Source organism: Babylonia areolata, chromosome 19 (genome assembly GCF_041734735.1).
Source record: "Babylonia areolata isolate BAREFJ2019XMU chromosome 19, ASM4173473v1, whole genome shotgun sequence".
Taxonomy (NCBI): domain Eukaryota; kingdom Metazoa; phylum Mollusca; class Gastropoda; order Neogastropoda; family Buccinidae; genus Babylonia; species Babylonia areolata.
In genome coordinates this window covers 51,216,698-51,239,573 of record NC_134894.1, presented here as the reverse complement: position 1 = coordinate 51,239,573, position 22,876 = coordinate 51,216,698, and the positions used below count along the sequence as shown (strand labels likewise).

Here is a 22,876-nt window from a genome sequence, read left to right as displayed (position 1 = left end):
TGTTTGTATATCTGCTTTAAAAAATCACCAATCTAGAGTTGGAGACGGTGACGCTGACGTCATGGAAAGGTCTTGTGTCATGCTCTCTGGCGTTCAAGTTCGGGATGTTTCTTTTCTTGGGGGTGGGGTGGTTAAGGGTGGGGGGCGGGGGCAGGAGGGCTTGGCTGCCCAATCCGCACAAATGACGAATTAGGTCAACGGTATACTGTGGTGTTAACGATACATTGAGAATGTTTGTCGACGGTTGTAAAAGCGATGTGAGGTAATGGTTGCTGCGATCCATATGAACCAGCTGTGACAAACTGGAGCAGAGACGAATTCCATCTTTCGCAAGCTGCATTTGAAGATGTATGCCTAATGTGGATTACGCGATGCTACGGAAAAACGGTAAAACTTTGTGCCTACAACCAAGTTACTTCAGAATGAGTGCAGCAAGTTTCAACAACACTCTATCATCGAGTCTGATAATGACACATGGTATTTGTTACTGATCCATCGGCAAGGGTTTTTTGTTTTGTTTTGTTGGGTTGGTTTTTGTTTTTTTTTGGTTTTTTTTTTCACCTTTCTCTCTGTTTCTCTGTCTTACTCTCATTCTCATTTTCTCTTTCACACACTCTCTCTCACACAGTCTCTTTCTCTCTCTTCTGCGAGCGTGTGTGAATGAATTTGTTTCTGCCATAGCGCGTGCCTGCGCGTCGGTGTTAAAAGTTCAAATGATCATGCAAAGTACTTGAGGTGTGTTCACAAGAATGCGTATTGTTTCTGGCCCCCGTCTGAAGGCCGTTGTAACGCTGAATGGACATTAAATCCTTTGTCTTGTCTTGTCTCTCTCTCCTCCTTTCCTTTCCTCTTCTCCTCCCCCCCCCCTACCCCCGCACCCCCCCCCCCTCTCTCTCTTACACACAAACACATACACACACACACTCTCCCTCTCTGATCTGTGTCTGTCCAGTGCACATGCCCCACACAGTGCGGGAGAAGACAGACGACTCACGTGCAGACAAAGAGGCAGCCTGTCCAGTGACACACAGTGCAGCCGTCGTTCCCTCACCACCATCGTGCCGGCCCCGTCCCGCTCACACGTCTGGCTGTAGCAGGTCCGGGTGCTGGGCATCTTCTCTCCTTCCTGCAGGCCACACACACACACACACACACACACACACATATCAACACACCTCAGAGAGGTTATGCTACCTTACTAAGCACACAGCAGCAGTGAAGGGGTTGATCTTCATCCCAATCCACACTCCCAGAAAGCAAGCTCCCAGCTCCCCATCCTCGCCCACCCCCTGCCCGCCACCCCCATCAGACCTCATAATTATTGACATGCACCTCCAGATACCCACATCTCTGTGGCCTTGCCAGATATCTGCAGTCTGATGACGCTACAGGCCCAGCGATCCCTCCCGGACGGGCTGAAGGGTGGGGATGGGCAGGATGGAGGAATGAGGAACGGCGAGCAGAACTATGACAATATCCTTCATGTACTTATTTATGATCCGTTCCCACCGCGCTTTGATGTTGATACAAGGTTTCCTCGCGCTGGGACTATACGGCGTAGGGGCGCGTCCCCCGGGTGGCGGATGGGGGAGCCCTCCCTTTGAGGGTTGCACCAAATGATATGGAATAAGGTGCCGTGGACCCACATAGTCTAGGAGAAGGACAACTCTGATTTCAAACCCGGGCAGATGGAGTCCGTTAGCCTCAGCAGGCAGTCCTTCCAAGAGAAGGAAAACCCCCAAGAGAAAACCCGGCCAACTGTAAACCGTTACCAGAACAGGAGATCACCGAAGACGGCGCCGCAGTGGCCTCTCTGAGGGGCGTGATCTAGTCAAAACCGGCTGTGCACACACTCTACGACACATGGCTACGCAGACAACGCTAGACCGATGTGGTGTCGTCTTCCTGGACCATGGCCCATCCACTACTACCGACCACGGACGCGATGCTTCCCAGATTCTTTGGGGAGAACAGATTGGAGCACATGGGCAAGCAGCACTTCGTATCGTCCACTGGAATGCGGAAGGAGTACAGCGCAAGAAGGCTGAGCTCCAGCGGTTTCTGCGTGAAAATGCGATCGATGTATGTTGCATCCAAGAGACTCACCTCAAGAACACTCATCGCTTTTTCATAAGAGGTTATGAGTTGTTTAGACAAGACCGAGAGAACAGACCAAAGGGAGGCCTCATCACCCTGGTAAGAAACAAGATCCCAGAGGCAGAGACCCAGAGTTCTGGTCAAGCTGATCTCGACACAGAATTTCTGGGAGTCAAGTTGGTGTTGCCAGGCACGTGAGTGACAGTCCTCAATGTCTACTCACCTACAAACCAAATACAACTCGACTCTATCCTCGTTGACTCCCATAGCTGGATCACCCAGCTGGGGCTACCAAGATCTCAACAAGAAGGGAGAAGATGTGGAAAACTGGGCAATCAGTAACCGGCTGATCCTCATCAACAGTCCAGAAGATCCACCTGCATGCTACTCACGAGCATGGAGGACCACAAGCACTCCTGACCTGGCCTTCGCGACAGACGACATCCATAGCATTGCCCAAAGGGAGGTGTCGCCCCAGCTTGGAGGCAGCGACCACAGGCCAGTGTTCATTACAGTACAGAGACATTTTGAAACCCATCCCACCAGGCTCCCAGCAAGTTGGAATTACAAGAAGGCAAACTGGGACTTGTTGAAGCATGAGGCAGACAAGAGGACTTCTGCGCTGACACTGTCGCACCACGACATCAACGAAAATGCTAAGATTTTTAATAAGGCAGTATTAGACGCGGCGCAGGCAGCTATTCCACGAGGCAAACGCAGGAACTACCGTCCCTACTGGACACCAGGCCGCAGCCAACACCTTTGCGGAACTGTACCGAGAGGAGAGTACGATCCACATGTCCAGACAGCGCATCAAGCAGGTACGAGAGGAAACCACGAAACTTATGACATCAGACCCACATGGCATAGATGACAGCTGTACGAGCGAACCACTAACCATGAAGGAGCTGAAACAAGGCATTCGCAAGCTGAAGCCCAAGAAAGCTCTGGGGCCTGATGGTGTCACTGGCGACATGCTGAAGCACCTGGGACCAGCATCCAGAACAGTGCTGCTTCAAATCTTCAATTACAGCTGGACAGCAGGAGTTGTGCTTTCCATCTGGAAAGAGGCAGAGATCATCCCGATCCCAAAGAAGGGAAAGAACAAGAAGGACCCCCACAGCTACAGACCAATCAGCCTTCTGAGCTGTGTCGGCAAGCTGCTGGAAAGGATGGTCAACCGCCGCCTCACCTTCCTCCTGGAAACACAGAACATCCTTTCACCTACCCAGACCGGCTACAGAAAATTCCGCAACACAGAACACCAACTAGCCCTCCTTGTCCAGGACATCGAAAACTCTTTCCAGGAGAAGAAGAAGACACTGGCCGTGTTTTTTGACCTGTCGAGAGCGTTTGACAAAGTGTAAAAGGAGGGCCTCATCCTGAAACTTCTCCAAGCCGGCGTACGTAGCAAGATGTACATGTGGATCCACCACTACCTCTTCGGCAGGACCGCAAAGGTCAAACTAAACGGCTTCCACAGCAGAAAGGTCAAGCTACGTGAGGGTGTCCCCCAGGGATGAGTGCTTTCCCCAACATTGTTTCTGTTGTATATCAACGACATCAGAGACAACATCACGAAGCACGTCTCCAACAGTCTGCACGCAGACGACCTGGCAGTATGGACATCCGCTGAACACACCAGCACGGCCTCCTACCGGCTTCAGGAAGTCGTCAGCAATATCGCTACATGGACAGAAGACTGGGGTCTTGAGCTCAACACCACAAAAACCAACGCAACACTCTTCTCTCTCTCCACCGCCAACGAGCAAGTCAAGCTGAAGCTCCAGGGACAGGTCTTGCCCCAGACGGATATACCAAAATTCCTTGGCGTCAAGTTGGACACCCGCCTGACCTGGAGGCCCCAGATTGAGGAAATGGAGAGGCATCCGCAAGCTAGCCCTGCTGAAGAAGCTGGCCGGGACGACTTGGGGAGCAGACAGCAGGCTTCTCGCCAGGGTCTACATGGGAGCGGTCAGACCCACCATGGAGTACGCCTCAACCTCGTGGGGAACAGCCTCCAAGACCAACAAGAGCCGGCTCGACAAAGTCCAGAATATGGGACTACGCCTCATACTTGGAGCCATGAGGTCCACGCCGATCCATAACATGGAGAAAACTGCTAACGTCAAGCCGCTGGAGAGAAGACGCGACCTGAAAGTCCTGATGCAGGGAGAGAAGCTCAGAAGACTGCCCTCACACCACCTACACCACAGACTGAAGCAGCCCACCAAGAACCGTCTCAAACGTCAGAGCCTCAACCACCAGTATAAAGCACTCAGAGCACAGCACAGCGATGTTCTGGCGGCAAAAGGGGAGTCTTGCGCTGACCTTGCCTTGCCTGACTGGAGGCTCGACCAAGAGACAGAGGCCACCATCAGCCTCAGAGTTCCTGGCATCACCACGAAAGACCAGCAACCAGCTACTCTCAAGATCCTGACTCTGGTCATGATAGAGGAGTCCTACCCAGCCAGCTCCTGGACCCATGTATACACGGACGGATCAGCGGAGGAAGCCACACACAACGGAGGCAGTGGTGTCTGTCAGGTTTCCCGATGGAGAGCACAGCAGCATCGCACTCCCTGGAGGAATGCTCTGTTCCAATTTCAGAGCTGAAGTCCTGGCCATTAAAACAGCAGCAGAATTCCTCTCCTCCTGTGGAAAGCCCCTTGGCAGCATCTCCATCTTCACTGACTCCATATCCACACTGCAGGCCCTTGACTCCCCTGATCCTGGTCCACTGATCCAGTCCCTTAAGGCCTCCCTCGCAACCCTTACCCAAACAGCCTCAACGACCCTCCAGTGGGTGCCTGCACATGTAGGCCTCCCAGGCAACGAGCGTGCAGACCACCTTGCTAAGGAAGGAAGCCAGCTCACACAGCCAACTGTTCTTGCCACGTATGAGGAAGCAAAAACTCTCCTCCTCCGCAGATTCCGAAGAGGCTGGGTCACCGTGAACGGAGGCTACCAGGCACACCAGGATCCCATCAGGACACTGGAGAGGAGACACCAGACTACCATCTACCGCCTTCGCACAGGACACTGCGGCCTCCGAGCACACCTGAAGAGGATTAGAGTGGCAGCCACATCCCTATGTGATTGCGGCCAGGCTGACCAGACCACATCCCATATTCCCCAAGACTGCCCCCTGTATGAGAAGATGCGGCAGCAGTCCTGGCCTTGGGGTGCTGACCTCAACACCAAGCTCTGGGGGACGGTAGCCGATCTTCGCCGGACGTCCGAGTTTGTGGCATCCCACGGACTTCGACCCTGATTGCGTAGCTGTCGAACGCAAAAGAAGAAAAAAAAGAAAAAAAGAGAGAAAAGATACAAGGTTTCTACCTCTCCACCCCGCCACCGCCATACCTCTTCACTTCAGTAACACACACACACACACACACACACACACACACACACACACACACACACTTTCTCGCTCTCTTGCTCTCAGTATTTTCTAAAAGCTCGCCAGACATTAATCGCCACACCAGGGTCTCAGCTGTTTTTCACTGAGTTCTTCCGGGTATACCATTATCATTGTGTATACTTAAACCAAGCAGTTCTCGTCTGTTTCTGGTCTTCTCCTGCCTTCGAGGATTGCAACTCCCACATGTCTTGTGTCCACGACTGGGCATTGTACACGTCAGATAATGCCTACATGGCTGAGAACAATGAAAGAGTCGTTTAATGTAAATGTACTGCGTGTTTTATCGCCTGTGGCATGATCTCCATTTAACATGTGTGACACAAGACATTCACTTGGCTGCGTGGTCAGTGTTTTGTTTGTTTGTTTTTTTGTGTGTGTTTTTATTATTATTATTATTTTTTATTCGCTTCTACTCCACCTGCTTCATCTTTTCTTTTATCAAATTCTTTTGAGCCACCTCTTCACTTGACGAAACAGAAAGCAGTCCCCCACCCACATGAATAACTGCCCACAGTCTCCTTTCGCAATTTGTCTAGACTCAACTTGGGCTATGTTTGTCTCAAAGTACCATCAGAAACTATTCATCATGCACTCCAACGTATTCAAAATTCAGCAGTCAGGCTTATTCTCAGAGTTTGCAAATATCAAAACTGTATTCCTTTTTTGTGTTTTTTTCCTGTGTTTTGTTGTTGTTGTTGTTGTTTTCTTTTGTTGCTTTTGTTTTACTAAAGCAACTTCACTGGCTAGCCATCAAATGCAGAATCCAATGCAAATGGTCTTGAATCTCCTACAACATTCCAACAAATTCCTTTCTCCATTGCCTTTGAACTATGTCAATTTATATTCATGAAAGTTTCTTCCCTCTTTTGCTGAGTCACATCTTCTAGATCCATTCCTTGTACCACTGTAAAGAACCGTTTCCATCCTGCAGCCTCACTTTCAGAGTCCCTCCTATCCTGCTTTTAAATACAATTTCACCCTCCTCATTTCCTACCCGATATTCCCTTCTGGTGGACATAACGATTCTGAGAGATGTGTCACTGAAGACCAAGTGTAAACTATCATCAGAATGTACGTGGGCGTGTGTGTGCAACTGTGTGTGTCCAAAGACAGAGTGTTTATTCATGTCAGCATTTGAGCAAACCTCCTTTTTTGTCTTAAAGTGTTTTGCGTTCCGATTTCAATTTACTGAACGCTGTGAAGCGTCCTTTTTGGACAGGTTCTCTAAAAAATCTACCTCACACCAGCACCTTTCTTCACATTGAGAATGGTTTGACTTTATACCAAACCTGTCTCCTTTCCCCAGATCAGTCGGCCGGTCGATTTCAACAAGCCGACATGTGAGAAAAAGTTGGTTTCACCATTAGTTGAAATATTTGTTTCATGCAGTGGATATGACTCTTATAGCTAATTTGCTAATTATCGAAGCGAATTTAGTTGTTTTATGTTGAAAACAGCAGAAAGCCCATGTATAGTGGAAATGTTCTGTTTTCGCATTTCAGTCGATTTGTCGCGCACGGGACAACTTTTGGCTAGTATGTTTTGGCGTGAGATTTGGAATACATTTCCATGGCTAGACATCTCAGCCTATGTTTTATGTATATTTTTCTGGACATGCAAAGTGAGAGCTGTAACATTAATTATGCAGAGGCCCTGTCAGTGTAATTTTCTCGTAGAGTTCCGATGATCTTCTCATCCATCTTTCCACTCGTCACCCCCCATCCCCACACCCCGTTGGAAATGTTTGAATATGGGCTGTAATCAGATGTTCATATTTTGTATTTTACATCTTTCCTGCTTTTCTACCGCCAGGAAAAATATTAATAAATCACCTTTCCACATCAGAGAATATTACTTCATATCTTTAATTTTTACATCTCTGGATCACAGAAAAACAAGAAAAGAGAGCACCGCTGCTTTTTCTCAGAATGTATAATCTAGTTTTAATATTTCAACAGTAGCCACGTGTGTGTGTCTGTGTCTGTATTTCTGTATACGCGTGCGTGCATGTGTGTGTGGGGGGGGGGGGGGGGGGGGGGGGGGGGGGGGGGGGGGGGGGGGGGGGAGAGAAAGAAAGACAAACGGACAGACTGACTGACATAAGACAGACAGACAGACAGACAGAGAAGCAGGAAGTAACGTTTGCATACAAGATGGGTGGGAATAATACAAACACAACATCAGCCATGTATTCAATGTGAGAGGGAATAATTCAGACACAATGCCGCGCCATTTCAATATTAACGCTTATCAAATCTGCTTCAGACAATGCCTTACTTTGATGCAGCAAACTGGTAAAAAGAAAGAAAACTGAGAGGGGAGAAGGAGGGCAGACAGACAGACAGAAGTGAGGCGGGGAGACATGGGCACACAGACAATGGTAGAATATGAAACTGATTTCCAAACTATGTCGGAGAGAAAACGAAAAAACAAAAGCTCCTCCCCACCTCTGTGTTCTATTCCCAAAGCAGCTTTCAAGTCACGCTAGAACAGTTTGATTCTTTGCAAACTTCATTGCCTGGCACTGGAACTAACAGTGCATTTAAATGGAGAATGATTGTAGTTTTGATTGTGTACTATTTATGATTGTGTACTATGACTTGTGTGCGTGCGTGCGCGTGTGCTTGTGTGTATTGTGGGGGTGTAGTTGTGTGTGTATGTGTGTGTGTGTCGGGGGGGGGGGGGGTAATTTTTGATAATATATGGTATCTTGTGTTGAATTTTTCCTTTTTGATATTTACGTATGTGTTCTATTTGCAAACGCCTACGGCTTATTTACAAGCTTAGGCGTAAATGCTCATAATAATGATAATACTGAAAAAAAAGAAAAATAAAGGATGCTTAAATAAACCTTAAAATCTAAAAATAAACATGTCTGTATTTTAAAGAATACTGTAATTTAAGCCTGTCACTCGCACACACACACACACACACACACACACACACACACACACACAGAGGCGGGGTAAGGGATGGATACCTTGTAGACCTTATTGTTGAGGACACATCCAACGGGAATACAACGACCACAGCACTGATCGGGTACATCCACCCGCTGTTCACCCTGTAGACAAACATATACAGTTTGATTCTGGCTGCGACAAGTTTCATTATTATTATTATTTTATTTTATTTTTTTGGTATTTCTGTTTATCACAACAGACTTCTCTGTGTGAAATTTGGGCTGCTCTCCCCAGGGAGGTCTCTACACTACCACCCATTTTTTTGTATTTTTTCCTGCGTGCAGTTTTATTTGTTTTTCCTATCGAAGTGGATTTTTCTACAGAATTTTACCAGGAACAACTTTTTTTTGTTGCCGTGGGTTCTTTTACGTGCGCTAAGTGCATGCTGCACACGGGACCTCGGTTTATCGTCTCATCCGAATGAGTAGCGTCCAGACCACCACTCAAGGTCTAGTGGAGGGGGAGAAAATATCGGCGGCTGTGCCGTGATTCGAACCAGCGCGCTCAGATTCTTTCGCTTCCTAGGCGGACGCGTTACCTCTAGGCCACCACTCCACATAAGGACAGACTGTGCACTTAGTGATTACTTCCTCAGTCTGTGGGGTCTGTGGCCTCTCTCTGATGGATGATTTACAGTGGCAGTTTTCTCGGTCTGTGGCTGTTTGTCCCCAGGGTCCTCACGAGGACAGCCACATGTCTGTAATGACCGACCATCAACTAACTGCTATTGCCATTGCTGGTCTGATACCGATAGCCATCATCAACAACAACATAAAAACACACCAACAACAACAAAAGAGAAAAGAAAGTAACTGAACCAAAATGAACCTTCGTGAAGACAGGTTTGCTGATGTCATAACGTATAAATGCAATGCTCTAACCAGAACGTGAGGATGTACGGATTAATTTGTTAGCTTTTACGTCGTGTCTGATTCCTTGTTGGACGCTGTGAGAGTGCTCCGGTGTCTTGATATGCTGGTCCTAATCGGATTAAAGGGAATATGTATTTCATGTAATCATTGACACATGCTTGAAAATGAATCAACATCGGAAGAAGTTTTAAGCTTTACAAACGTTGCCGTGACATTCTCTTCATTTTGTTGTTGTTGTTGTTGTCGTCGCTGTTGTTGTTGTTGCTGAAAGTCCAATAGTGTTATCAAATTTTTCAGCGATATATTTTTATACGTGCATGTATGAAAGAGTATGTGGGAGGAGGGGAGGCTGGAGGAGCGAGGCGAGGTGGAAAGAGATATGGAGGGGAGGTGGACCACGTGTGTGGGATTTTGTTGAAATTCTTTAGGAGTGAGCGCATATGTCGTTCCTTCTGCTCTAGAAACAGTAGCAATAGTAGTAATTACAGAAGAAAGAAAAACAGTCTCTGTATTAACAGCAACAGATACAACACATTCAAGTAAAATTTGAAAAAAAAAAAAATATATATATATATATATATAGATAGATATATAGATATATAGATATTGATTGATGCAAGCAATTATTACATCCAACCATCCAGCAACAAGAAAGGGCAGCAACAACAGCAAACTTCCAACCAATCAGCGACAAGCAAACTGTTGCTGTACAGGCCGCCGACCAAAGGCAGGAAATGGAGGGGATCCAGCCAATCAGTGTTAGTGGCAGGTAGTTACCAGCTTGCAGGCGGCGCACTGCTGCCGTTGACACGACACCTCGCCAGACCCGTCACTTCCGGCCACGCAGGAGCAGTCTCCACAAAGCCCCTCAGTCCACGTGTCGCCGATCTGCAATGCAAATGGGGTGTGTCAGATGAGTGGCGGCCAGTTCTCTCCTTCACTGCAGGAACAGAGAGCATTTCCCAGGGATGGTACATGTGTGAAGTGAACATGATACTGTTCTGAAGAGAGAGAGAGAGAGAGAGAGAGAGAGAGAGAGAGAGAGAAGACATTGAGATAAAATTGAGCTAGAGAGATTTCTCTCTCTCTCTCTCTCTCTCTCTCTCTCTCTCTCTGTTATTAAATCTGATATCTTACACATTATTATGCACGTAAACAATATTGTGTGCATTTGATTATTTTCTATCTGCCATATATGGCAGATGTATACATTTGTATATCTATGTATGTGTCTATTCACATATCCAATTCTCTAATTACTATAGCAGCTAGGGCCCCCCTCCTCCCCCCAAGTTTAATGATTCAGTCCTCTTCATCCCCGCTCAGTCCCGACACGGCCTGCATGGCCACAAACATCATGACGTCACCATCACTGTGCCCGCCATGACGTCCCCGATCAACAGGCTTGCCAAGACACTGCAAGGCACTGTGCAAGGACGGACGAGAGGCAACAGCAAAACAGAGAGATGGGAGGGACAATATTCCAGAATGGACAGGCCTGATACTGAACGACGCCCCGGAGAGATGAGGAACAGGGACAGTAAGAGAGAACTGATTCCCATGTCATCAGTCGTGCCCCGAAGGGACAGAAGAATAATGTCCGTATTAGGATCCTACTTCTGACAAGGATCTTCTGCAAAGGTCATGGTGTCTGGCTGGCTACTAAACTACTTCCATGCACGCACTGTTCAACACATCCTTTTTTGCTTTCTTTCTTTTATTTTGTTTATTTCAATCAAACATTGATATGGTGCTGTTTGGAGCACGGGGTTGAACAAGTGACCGAAAAACAAAACGAACGCAGCTGTTCAGGAGCACTGCTCAAATTTCCTGACCAATTCTGCTTTTGCTCTGATGCCGAGATGTATGACGAAAGAAAGAACGGAGTGTTGCCCTCTTGTGAGGTCTCTATCCGGACTTAATTCCCACGTCATAAGCATCACTGCCCCCATCAATCAAGGGGAAATCCATCAATCAAGGGGAAATTAAGAGTAACTATCCCCATTCATGTGGTCCCTCATGCCCTGCTGTCATGGTGTTCACAGTTACCATGCCCCTCCCCCCCCACTCTCCCTATCTCTTGTTTCCATGCCCGCAGTGAACTGGTGCCATCGTTTTCGGTATGAAGAGGCTGGTGGGGGCTGTGGTTGGAAGAGGTAGTAATGACATTCACCCTGGACACTGACTGGTGCGGGAAGGAGGGAAGACAAAGAACGCTCACTCAGCCTGTTACTATTGAACTATTGAGGCCTGAAGTACGTGCGAATGCGGTGTCAGGTGACAGTGACACAGAACAGGCCAGTGTGACCTAGCGACAGTGCAAGGTTTTCACTGAAGGGTAGATAGCGGACTGACCTTGACAGTTCCTGTGGAGTGCGGACACGAAAGGTCCGGTTGTGTGTGGTAGTGTGTAGATGAACGAAATGTGAGCACCGTCAGTGACAGTGCCCTGAAGGTCATACTGTCAGTTTGCCGACAGCTTCAGCTTCAAGAGAGCGTCAAAGCGCACGGACATATACGCTGCCCGATATCAGCCGTCGAAAAGAAATGAAGCAGTATGCCTGACCTTCGCATTAACTGAACGCGCTGATCAGCTTGAGAATCTACTCTGACGGCGCAAGGAACCACATGGGGGATGATGCACTGGAGGTGACGGCACAAGGAACCACATGGGGGATGATGCACTGGAGGTGACGGCACAAGGAACCACATGGGGGATGATGCACTGGAGGTGAAACATTCGAAAGATGAAGAAAGACGACGAGACGGTAAAAGAAGAAAAGTGGGTGCCGCTATGTACAGTTTCACATATGATACTTCAGTAAAGACACTGGGAGCTGATTGTGAGCAAAATCCCATCCACATGCCCGCTCCATCATGATAATTTGTTTTTTGCATTCTGTTACACAGTAATTCCATGCACTTCACTTCTGTGTCCGTGAATAACCACCCATAATCAAAAGAATACATTTGACGCATCGTGCACAAAAGAAGTTTATGCATTCCAAGTGTCAGTGACAGAAGGTACCCCGCCATCTCACCTGGTAGAAGTGTTCAGGCTGACCGCTGTGCCGGTACCGACACACAGGCTGGGGGGTGGGGGTGGAGCCAGGCAAGGGGACAGCCACTGGTCAGCACAAAGTATGGCACGTGTCAGCACATCACATGACACATCACATGGCACATGTCAACACACCACATATCATAACATCTATCAGCGTGTCACATGGCACACAGAGTGACAACACATGTCAGGGGAAAAGGGATATCCTGCCATGTTGGTATTGCTCCCTCACACACACACACACACACACACACACACACACACATGCGCATGCACGTACACACACACACGCATGCAAGCAAACAAGCAAGCAAACACACACACACACACACACACACACACACACACACACACACAAGTATATACACTCAAGCCACTTTTCCCACATCCAGTTCATAAAACCACCACCACTTTTCAACTCATACCCCCTCCTTTTCCCGTATGCTATCACCCTTTGAAAAAAGACGTAACATGGAAAACACCACAACAGCCACAAGTGACGAAGTTCACTCACAGCAGGCCAGTCTGGTGCAGTTACACTCTCCCAGTACCTCCACAACCTGCACGTCCTGAAACCACACACCCTGACACGTGAGGCAGTCCGCATCATCAGGAATCACTTCACCCACATACACACGTCTGTGCTATCAGCATGGGAAGGATACTGGTATTTGCATGTGCATGAGAAAAACGAAACGAAACGAAAAGTTCATCATTCCAAATAGACAACTGGAAAAAAGAGGGAAAGCAAAAAAGGGATGGTCTGAGGGGACACAACTGGTTTAATTCATTGATCCCAGCCCTTTACGAAAGGGGTGCACATTGCTAATACAGAAATCAGAAATGTAAACTTCCTAATGCTGAGAGCTTTGTGTACGAAGTTTGCAACATTAATCACTGATTAGTAGTTCTCTGCAGCCATCAGTAATGCAGTTTTAAACATAGATGGATGTCGGTGATATCCAATGGAAATTGATATACCTGGGTTCACTGTACATTTGACATTCAAGCAGAAAATGGACCTCAGTTTAAGGAACATTGGCGCAAAAGGGGGGGGGGGGCAGTGGAAGGGAGGGATAGAGAGAGAGACAGACAGACAGAGACAGACAGACATACAAAGACGGACGTGCATGTTGCTAGTTGCGTGTTCATGACAGAACGAGTGAGACAGGGACAAAGATTGGGACAGGGACAAAGAGTGGGACAGGGACAAAGAGTGGGACAGGGACAAAGAGTGAGACAGGGACAAAGACAAAGATTGGGACAGGGACAAAGATTGGGAGAGGGACAAAGAGTGAGACGGACAAAGACAGGGACAAAGAGTGAGACAGGGACAAAGAGTGAGACAGGGACAAATAGTGGGACAAAGAGTGAGACAGGGACAAAGAGTGAGACAGGGACAAAGAGTGAGACAGGGACAAAGAGTGGGAGAGGGACAAAGAGTGAGACAGGGACAAAGAGTGGGAGAGGGACAAAGAGTGAGACAGGGACAAAGAGTGGGAGAGGGACAAAGAGTGGGAGAGGGACAAAGCGTGAGACAGGGACAAAGAGTGGGAGAGGGACAAAGAGTTAGACAGGGACAAAGAGTGAGACAGGGACAAATAGTGGGACAAAGAGTGGGAGAGGGACAAAGAGTGAGACAGGGACAAAGAGTGAGACAGGGACAAAGATTGGGAGAGGGACAAAGAGTTAGACAGGGACAAAGAGTGAGACAGGGACAAATAGTGGGACAAAGAGTGGGAGAGGGACAAAGTGAGACAGGGACAAAGAGTGAGACAGGGACAAAGATTGGGAGAGGGACAAAGAGTTAGACAGGGACAAAGAGTGAGACAGGGACAAAGAGTGGGACAAAGAGTGGGAGAGGGACAAAGAGTGGGAGAGGGACAAAGAGTGGGAGAGGGACAAAGAGTGAGACAAAGAGTGGGAGAGGGACAAAGAGTGGGACAGGGACAAAGAGTGAGACAAAGAGTGGGAGAGGGACAAAGAGTGGGAGAGGGACAAAGAGTGGGACAGGGACAAAGAGTGAGACAAAGAGTGAGACAGGGACAAAGAGTGGGACAAAGAGTGGGAGAGGGACAAAGAGTGAGACAGGGACAAAGAGTGAGACAAAGAGTGGGACAGGGACAAAGAGTGAGACAAAGAGTGGGACAGGGACAAAGAGTGAGACAGGGACAAAGAGTGAGACAAAGAGTGGGACAGGGACAAAGAGTGGGACAGGGACACATGTGAGATAGGAACAGCAGGAGAGACAGTGAGGCAGGTACATTGACACAGACAGACAGACATAGGGGAGAGAGAGAGAGAGAGAGAGAGAGAGAGAGAGAGAGAATCATGGAGAATATAATGATGATGATGATGATGATGATGATGATGATCATTATGATGGCAACTTACCGTTGGACAAGGGATATCGTCAGGCTTAGGGCAATGCGCCGGACAATCTGCCATAAAAAACAAGAGAGGCAAGGCCTTCAAGACTCACTTGTGATAAATTAAGTCCCATAGCATTAATTACAGAGTAATTTCCCTTCTTTACTATCTGCACCAAAACGTTTGCAAAATAAATAAAAATTCCATGCTTAGCAAAAGAAGTTCCTGTTTGAACAAAAAATGATAATAATGACTCCTCTTGTTGTTGTGTCAGAATAAGAGGTCAAAGTGCCAAGTTTAGAGAATACAAAAAATATAAATATAACAGTAAATGCAGTTTGCATATAACTAGGCTTCTTTTTTATGCCCATCCCAGAGGTGCAGTATTGTTTTAAACAAGATGACTGGAAAGAACTGAATTTTTCCTATTTTTATGCCAAATTTGGTGTCAACTGACAAAGTATTTTCAGAGAAAATGTCAATGTTAAAGTTTACCACGGACACACAGGCACACGGACACACATACACACACACACACACACACACACACACACACACACAACCGAACACCGGGTTAAAACATAGACTTACTTTGTTTACACAAGTGAGTCAAAAACAAAAAAACAAAAACAAAAAAAACAATAACAAAAAACCACACCAAAAACATAATACAGTTGACCTGCACCTTATTCGTGTGTTTCCAGAAAGAATGACTGACAGCAGATGGCAAAACTGGAATTCACATATCAAAGGCAATGACAGATTTGAGATTTATCGACTTATCAATAACCTACATAATTTTCCAACTTCTGAAGCATGTAATGACCAAATTTAGATTTGGTGTTTCTGAATTGTTTGTCCATCGGTATCGTTACAGACAGTCTAACATCTCTGATACGATTTGTCCATCATGCAAAAAATCAAAGGAAGATGAAGTCCATTTTGTGCTAGATTGTGCAGAATTGATAGATATCAGAGAACAATCAATTCCAGAAAAATATTTCAAACAACCTTGTTTATTCAAACTCGTCTTGTTAATGTCATCTACAAACGAAAGTCTTGTTAAACAATTCACTCTTTATCTGTATAAAGCGTTTAAACGGTGAAGTGCCTTCGTAACATCTTGAGCATTCTGTGTATTTGTACGCGACTTTCATGTTTATCCCCCTTCTAAGGGACTACGGCCTTTATGAATAAAATATCTTCAGTCGTCAGTCTTCAGTCTCCACACACACACACACACACACACACACACACACACATTGTGGGAAAAGTGCTTCATTGTGAAAATAAAGTATTTCAAATCCTTTTATCGTCGTTTTGATGGAAACACAGGCTACTGCTGGAGACGAGTGGTTCTAATGGAACACAAGATACAGAAAAAAACACACACGTTTTTATCTGACAGGATGGAGGCCACTGTCATCTGAATGGTCCTTGATGTGACTTAAGGCCACGGGCAAATAAATTCGTTATTACGATTATTATTATTATTATTACTATTATTATTACTATTATTATTATTGTTGTTGTTGTTGTTGTTGCTGTTATCATCATCATTATTATCATCGTTATTTATTCATTTATTTATTTATTTATCTATTTATATATTTATTTATTTATTTTTCATTATTAGTATCATCATCATCATCATCGTTCGTATCATTATCATTATTATCATTATGTATTTATTTATTTATTTATTTATCTGTTTGTTCACTTATTCATCTATCTATCTATCTGACAAAGACAACACAGCGAACAGGAAGAGACAGAGTGGAGGGACGGGCAGGTAACCTGTGTTAGGGGTGGGGGGGTGTCCTCCATGTGCAGGGCTGACGTCAGGGGTGGCCCCGGGGCTGGCTGTCGGGGTGGCTGTGGGGGGCACGAACTTGGCTGGGTGGGCTGCGACACGACATGCTGTTGATTTGGCTGACATCTCTCTCTCTCTCTCTCTCTCTCTCTCTCTCTTAACATCATCGTCAGGTAGAACATGTTCCTGATATTCGGTTCTCAAATATGCCCGGAGTGTATTAACATTAAAAGAATGGACTGTGCAATGTTGTGGGAAAAAAATGCTTTATTGTGAAAAGAAAGTATTTCAAATCTTTTTTTTTTCATCGAATCTTCACACAATATCAAAGGTGCCTTTCAACACATTTACTGTTGCCGGACAAATAGGATCGTCACTGAAGAGCGGTCACTTCAATCAGATATGATTGAACTTACAGGTCAGGGTGTCAGTCACTATCCCATGTTATGATTTTTTCTCCTTGAGGTCATATAATCTTTGTTCAGCAACACCACTTACACCACTAAACTCTACACAAAAAAATGTTGGAATCGCAGATAAACCTGATGCCTCACTGATCTCACTTGCCCAAGGTTCAGCAGTGAAGGATTTAAAGCCTGAACCGGACTATAAATGGCGGGCGATTTGAATCAAGCCAGTTTCTCACCAGAGTCTGACACTGTGACGTCGGTGAAGGTTTATTCAAAATAAAAGCCTAATAAAGCTACGGTTTGGCTTCATTTATGGCAGAGAGCGAGATTTGCCTAGCAGCTTCCAATCTAGACCTGAATTGACTTTGGAAAGTACAAAATGTGTCAGCTACACGTAATACAAAATTTGAATGCAGAGAAAAGGGGCGGAGCTAGAGCCGTTTGTGTTTGCGCTAGACGTGTCTGTCAGATAAAAATAGCACCAGCACGTGGTACTGTCCGGTGAGAATTGGAAAGCATGCAGACAGCCCCTCGACGTTGGCAACCGTAAACGACCACATTGTTTGTAAAACATGCAAACGGAGAGAAATATGACGATCTACTAACCTTTCACCACCACATGTGACCAATGTAGGGAAGGTCGTCTGGATTTGGATACAAGTCCTGGATAGGCTCTAGTGCGCATGCGCAACCGAAACCTTGCTCTCGGGAGTTAAGACTTTAATATGCCAGCGGCAGGTGCCACACCCATTACATCGTACTATATTTTTTTGTCACAACATATTTCCATTACTTCTTGTCACAACATATTTCTCTGTGTGAAATTCGAGTTGCTCTCCCCGAGGAGAGTGCTACTCCACAATGCAGCGCCATTTCTTTCTACTGGTAAAAGTATCTATTTCATTATCAGAGTGATTTTTTCTTCAAAATTTTGGCAGGCAAAACCCTTTTGTTACCATGGATTCTTTTACGTGCGCTAGGTGCATACTGCTGGCGAATGTGGAATACGATCCAATACCTTCAGATTCTCTCCCTTTCTAGGAGGACACGTTACCACAAGGCCACCACTCCATTTGCTGACAGTCCATCACTCACCACAGTCCATCACTCACCACAGTCCAGCTCGTCGTCCTGACAGTGGATGACGCCGTCACACAGAAGGGACCGAGGGATGCAGGTGCCCGTGCTGCACTGGAACTCCTGGAGCTGGCACGTGCCGCACTCACAGCTGCACGTGCTGCGGTTCAGCTGGGCCTGGCCCTGTGTAGTTAACACTGATGGTCATCTTCATGCACCATGGAGCTTCTGTGTGAATAGTTGTCTGACTTTGGTGGTTTCAGTTCGATTCATGCTGATGGTGTTGCTGTTGCTGATTATGTGAAGGGAAAGAAGAAGAAGAAAATGATGATGATGCTAATCTGATCGAGTTTTTCTTGAAGAAAATGTCTTTGTGCGTGTACGAAAGACATAGATCGACATCCATTACAGCTGTAGTGATGCGCGCGCGCACACACACACACACACACACACACACACACAACAACAAAAAAAAACACGCGCCCGCGCACACACAAAACACATATTATTATCATATGTTCATCGTGTACAAATGATTTGCTCTATTCTCCATGCAGCTAGTTTACGGCCGACTAACCTGCGATGGAAGGGAGGCAACTTGTTTCTGGTTGATGGGTTTTCGCTGCTCAGCAGTTGCTTTGCTCTCTCTCTCTCTCCCTTTCTCTCTCTCTCTCTTTCTTTCTCTCTCTCTCTTGTATTATCTTCGTCTGTCATTCATATCAGTCTATGGTCTAAAATATGGCCTCACATCTACCCACACATACACATATACACACTCTCTCTCCCTCTCTCATATCTTTGACATAGCCTCTCATTCATATAGCGTAATGGCTTTAGCACCTGCGTCTGCGCCTCTCTCTCCCTCACACACACACACACACACACACACACACACACACACACACACACACACACACATGTAGTATTAGGCGATTTGGGAATATGCGAATCGGGAATAGGCGAACAGTGATGACAGCCCCACCTACAACCGAACAAGACAGCATCACTCACAGCAGGGCAGGAGGTACAGATCTTTGGCACGCAGCGGATCTCCCCGTTCAGACATTGACAGGTCTCACACTGGCCGTTAGTCGTCACGTCACGGGCCTGCACACACACCATCACTGCAGTCTGGAACCAGGGGCCAGTGAACACGACAGGAAGAAGGAGAAGGAGATGATGATGATATAATGATAATACGAAAAAGAATACGAAAAAGACGAGGAAGCAGAGGAGGAAGAAAGAAAAGGAAGAAAGAAGAAGAGGAGAAGAGGAGGAAGAAGAAGAATATGATAATGATGATGACGAAGAAGAAAAACTGAGAGGGAAGACAGAAGCTGTACTGATGAAAATTGCATTCAATGGAATCATCAACAAAAAAAATAATAACTGTTATGAACAAAAGTCGAAAGACGCATGTGTGTGTGTGTGTGTGTGTGTGTGTGTGTGTGTGTGTGTGTGTGTGTTGTTTGCTGTTAAACCAGCCTGACAGAAGGAAGCGGCGAGCACTGACCCTGACGACGGTGTTGTCCAGAGAGCAGGGACACTCACTCCGTGGAACACACTTCACTCCGTCACACAGCTGACCAGGCGGACAGCTCACAGGACACCCCCTTCTGTCCATACCCGGGTAGCAGGCAGGTACGGGCTGACCCTGGGGTTGGGCCGTGGGGGTGGCCGTGGGCACCTGGGACACTGTCAGCACACAAAGTGGACATTCACAACTGCAAGTAAAGGTTAAGTCAAAAGTCCCACAGACTTTACGGCCACCGGGGCAGTGAACTCGTATCCACTGTGTACAGGGCTCTACAGGAAGGCGGGGCCCACTCGTCTCCTTCCGCCGTTTTCTGAACCTTCCCTGACCGATGTCGGATATCCATTCAACCTGGGTGAAATGAGAAAAACCGGAGTAAAGTGCCTTTCCCAAGGACACAACACCATGCCGAAACGGGCCTCAAACACTGATCACTGGTGAACACCAGAAGTGCAACGTCTGACGGACTCTGTCACGGCGCCACCCACACAGTGTCGCCAGCAGTTCGTGGAGGGTTTGTCTCAAGACATGCTACTATACCTCACTTCTTTGTTCTCTACAAATGTGTTGACACAAGGACAATCATAAAATGCGAAGCAATATGGATGAGGGAGAGCCTTTTAAACAGGATTTTCCCAGCTTCCCCTCCATTCCTCTGCTGCCGCTGGCATCGGAACACGTCTAAGCTTTGTCTTCACTATATCTATACCTCAGTCATTCTGTAGGTAAAGAAATATTGTGCTGGTCTTTGTTTTCATATATCGTTACTTTACAGACTAGTTCTTATCCCAACCAGTACAAGAATGTTTGAGGGCACTCACAATTATAGAGGTTGTACAGAAATGTCTAAATATGAAAATTTTAAAAAAAAGGGGGGAGAGGATGTATATTCTATGTTCACTCTCGAGAAAGCAGCCCGAATTTCACACATAGAAATCCGTTTTGACAAAAAGTAAAACAACACGACACAGCACGACACGACAGAACACAACACAACACAATACATGTTTGCATTATTTCATTTCATACACCGGTCAAAGCACTGTCAGTACACACACACAAGCCGGGCACTCACAGCACTGGGCAGAGTTTTTCACACAGCCCAGACGGACTTGGTAGTTGAAGCAGGACGGCCCCTCCACATCATCGGCGTTACACAGCAGGCCTGTCCACAGGTCACAGCGCACGGGCTGCCCGCTGGCCTCCCACGGCGTGTGGTCTGACGTAGCCGTCCGGCACTGGATGGTCAAGGGGTCAGTGCACACGTGGGATTGGGCACGGACCGTATCGATGGGTTCAAAGTCGTCCCGGGACAGGAGCCCAGGCTGGTGGGTGTCGACCCACTTGTCCCAGGTGATACAGCCGTCTGTGGAAATATTCACCAACAAAGTTTCAAAGGTATTGTTCCTAGTGTCTATTTTTGAAATGCATCGTCTTTGGCAACAACAAAAAACAAAAAAACAACAACAAAAAAACAACAAATGAAAAGAAAAAAGAAAGAAAGAAAAAGCTTGCTAGCAAAATAAATCGGACAAATTAAATAATTAATAATATGTATTTTCTGTAAATGCTCTCGATACAAAAAGCTACACGTAACGTATTGGGCATGCATAATATTTGCACATCTGCATCGATCTAATTCCGATGTATATGAAATGTCACGAAGGCATCATGAAGCAGGAATGTTCATACTTATGAAGGGAGAGGGGCGCCATCCGCGTCATTTATGTTCGTTAATCTGTTTCTATCACCACATTTTAGGGATCTGAAAAAGTTCACAAACATGTTAAATGTTCAAGGTCAATGTTCAAAGTTTATTTCAGAAAAAAACAACCACAAAAAACGTCGGTGTGGATGGAAAACGAAACGATCACAAAAGGAAAACAAAACATGGCGACGATGGCATCATTACGCAAATACATATTGAACGTTTACGCAAATGTAATAATGCACAGTCATGGGTTATTATCTGAACGGAGAAGCCGTTATAAAACAACACAAACTGGGAATATAGCCGATTAGAAAAGTAGGTATAATCCTTCAATGGTTTTGCATAATAATTTTCTCAGATTTAGCTAGATTTAACAAAGTTAGCCGAGAAGAGAAGTAATCTTTGAACGATTTTGCGCAATGATTTTCACAAGTCTAGCTAGCTTCAACAAAGTTGTTTTATTCTGTGCTGGGTTGACGACAAACACACAATGAGGATTGTGTCGGCCATGCTCACCGGGGACGCTGAGTGATGGTGATGCAGATGGCTCCGCTGTGGGAACACCAGTGGGCACAGCATGGCCAGCTACATGAGACACACAGTTTCAGTTTCAGGGAGTCAAAATGTGCGGACTGATTCATGCATGCTACACCATATCTGCTTTGGAAAGAAAGAGGGAGCAGATGTCTCATCTTCTCATGAACCCAGCGCGCTGGTCACGCCATGACAGCCTATCCAACACTAGGTTCGTATAAAGCATGAAATGGGATGAAATAATTAAACAAAATAACATAAAAGTAAACACACTGTCATTCGATAAAATGAAAATACATAGAAGACAAATGATTGAAATGAAATAAGAATAAAAATGGGCCACGTTCAATGAACGTTTACTCCGGCTACATGATAAAGAAAAGAATGTTCCATTTCATCCCGAAAAAATACTTCCTGCTACTGTGGGACAGGGAAGGGTAAAATAACGCTCTGAGCAGGTCCGTATGATACACACAGATTCAACGGAAACAACGCTGTTCACTCGGTCACCAGACACTTAAATCCGTTGCTGTTGCTTCAGAATAATGTATTATGCAAAAGGGTTGTTATCTGCGTCATCTACCTTTGGTTCTACGTGGGATCATTTTTCAGTGTCGTTACTGGTGGTGGTGGTGGTGTTGCTGTCAGTGTTTGATGTTTTAGGTTGTGTGCAATGTCCTGTTGTGAACCAACAGCACTTGGTTAACTGTCACGATCTCACATGTGCTGCTGCAACACTTTGGGCAGAATGTCGGTTAAACAATAAACATTTATGAACTGGTTTGAAACAAGCCACACGCTAAATATCTGTGATATTTCTCAAACCTACCTCACAAAACACACGCACGCGCGTACCTAAGCACGCAATACGTGCACATCCACACACACACACACACACACACACACACACACACACACACACACACACACACACACACACACACACACACACACACACTTTGTCCCTGTATCAGTACACCGAAGTGTTGTCACAGAAAAGTGCA

At 46.2% G+C, this 22,876-nt stretch overlaps 1 protein-coding gene across 1 annotated transcript in view; it reads right to left on the bottom strand.

Annotated features, from left to right (window-relative positions):
• Positions 1-22,876, bottom strand: part of LOC143294199 (mucin-5AC-like) — an 89,099-nt gene that overhangs the window by 5,770 nt on the left and 60,453 nt on the right. The window contains exons 36-46 of the mRNA XM_076605630.1: positions 21,855-21,941; positions 20,703-20,993; positions 19,607-19,788; positions 19,105-19,200; positions 18,129-18,276; positions 16,580-16,698; positions 12,938-12,992; positions 12,401-12,486; positions 10,137-10,247; positions 8,505-8,588; positions 995-1,126 (exon numbers count right to left, since the gene is read on the bottom strand). Coding sequence (XP_076461745.1) covers positions 995-1,126; positions 8,505-8,588; positions 10,137-10,247; positions 12,401-12,486; positions 12,938-12,992; positions 16,580-16,698; positions 18,129-18,276; positions 19,105-19,200; positions 19,607-19,788; positions 20,703-20,993; positions 21,855-21,941 — 1,391 coding nt within the window. The remainder of the gene's footprint in view (positions 1-994; positions 1,127-8,504; positions 8,589-10,136; positions 10,248-12,400; positions 12,487-12,937; positions 12,993-16,579; positions 16,699-18,128; positions 18,277-19,104; positions 19,201-19,606; positions 19,789-20,702; positions 20,994-21,854; positions 21,942-22,876) is intronic.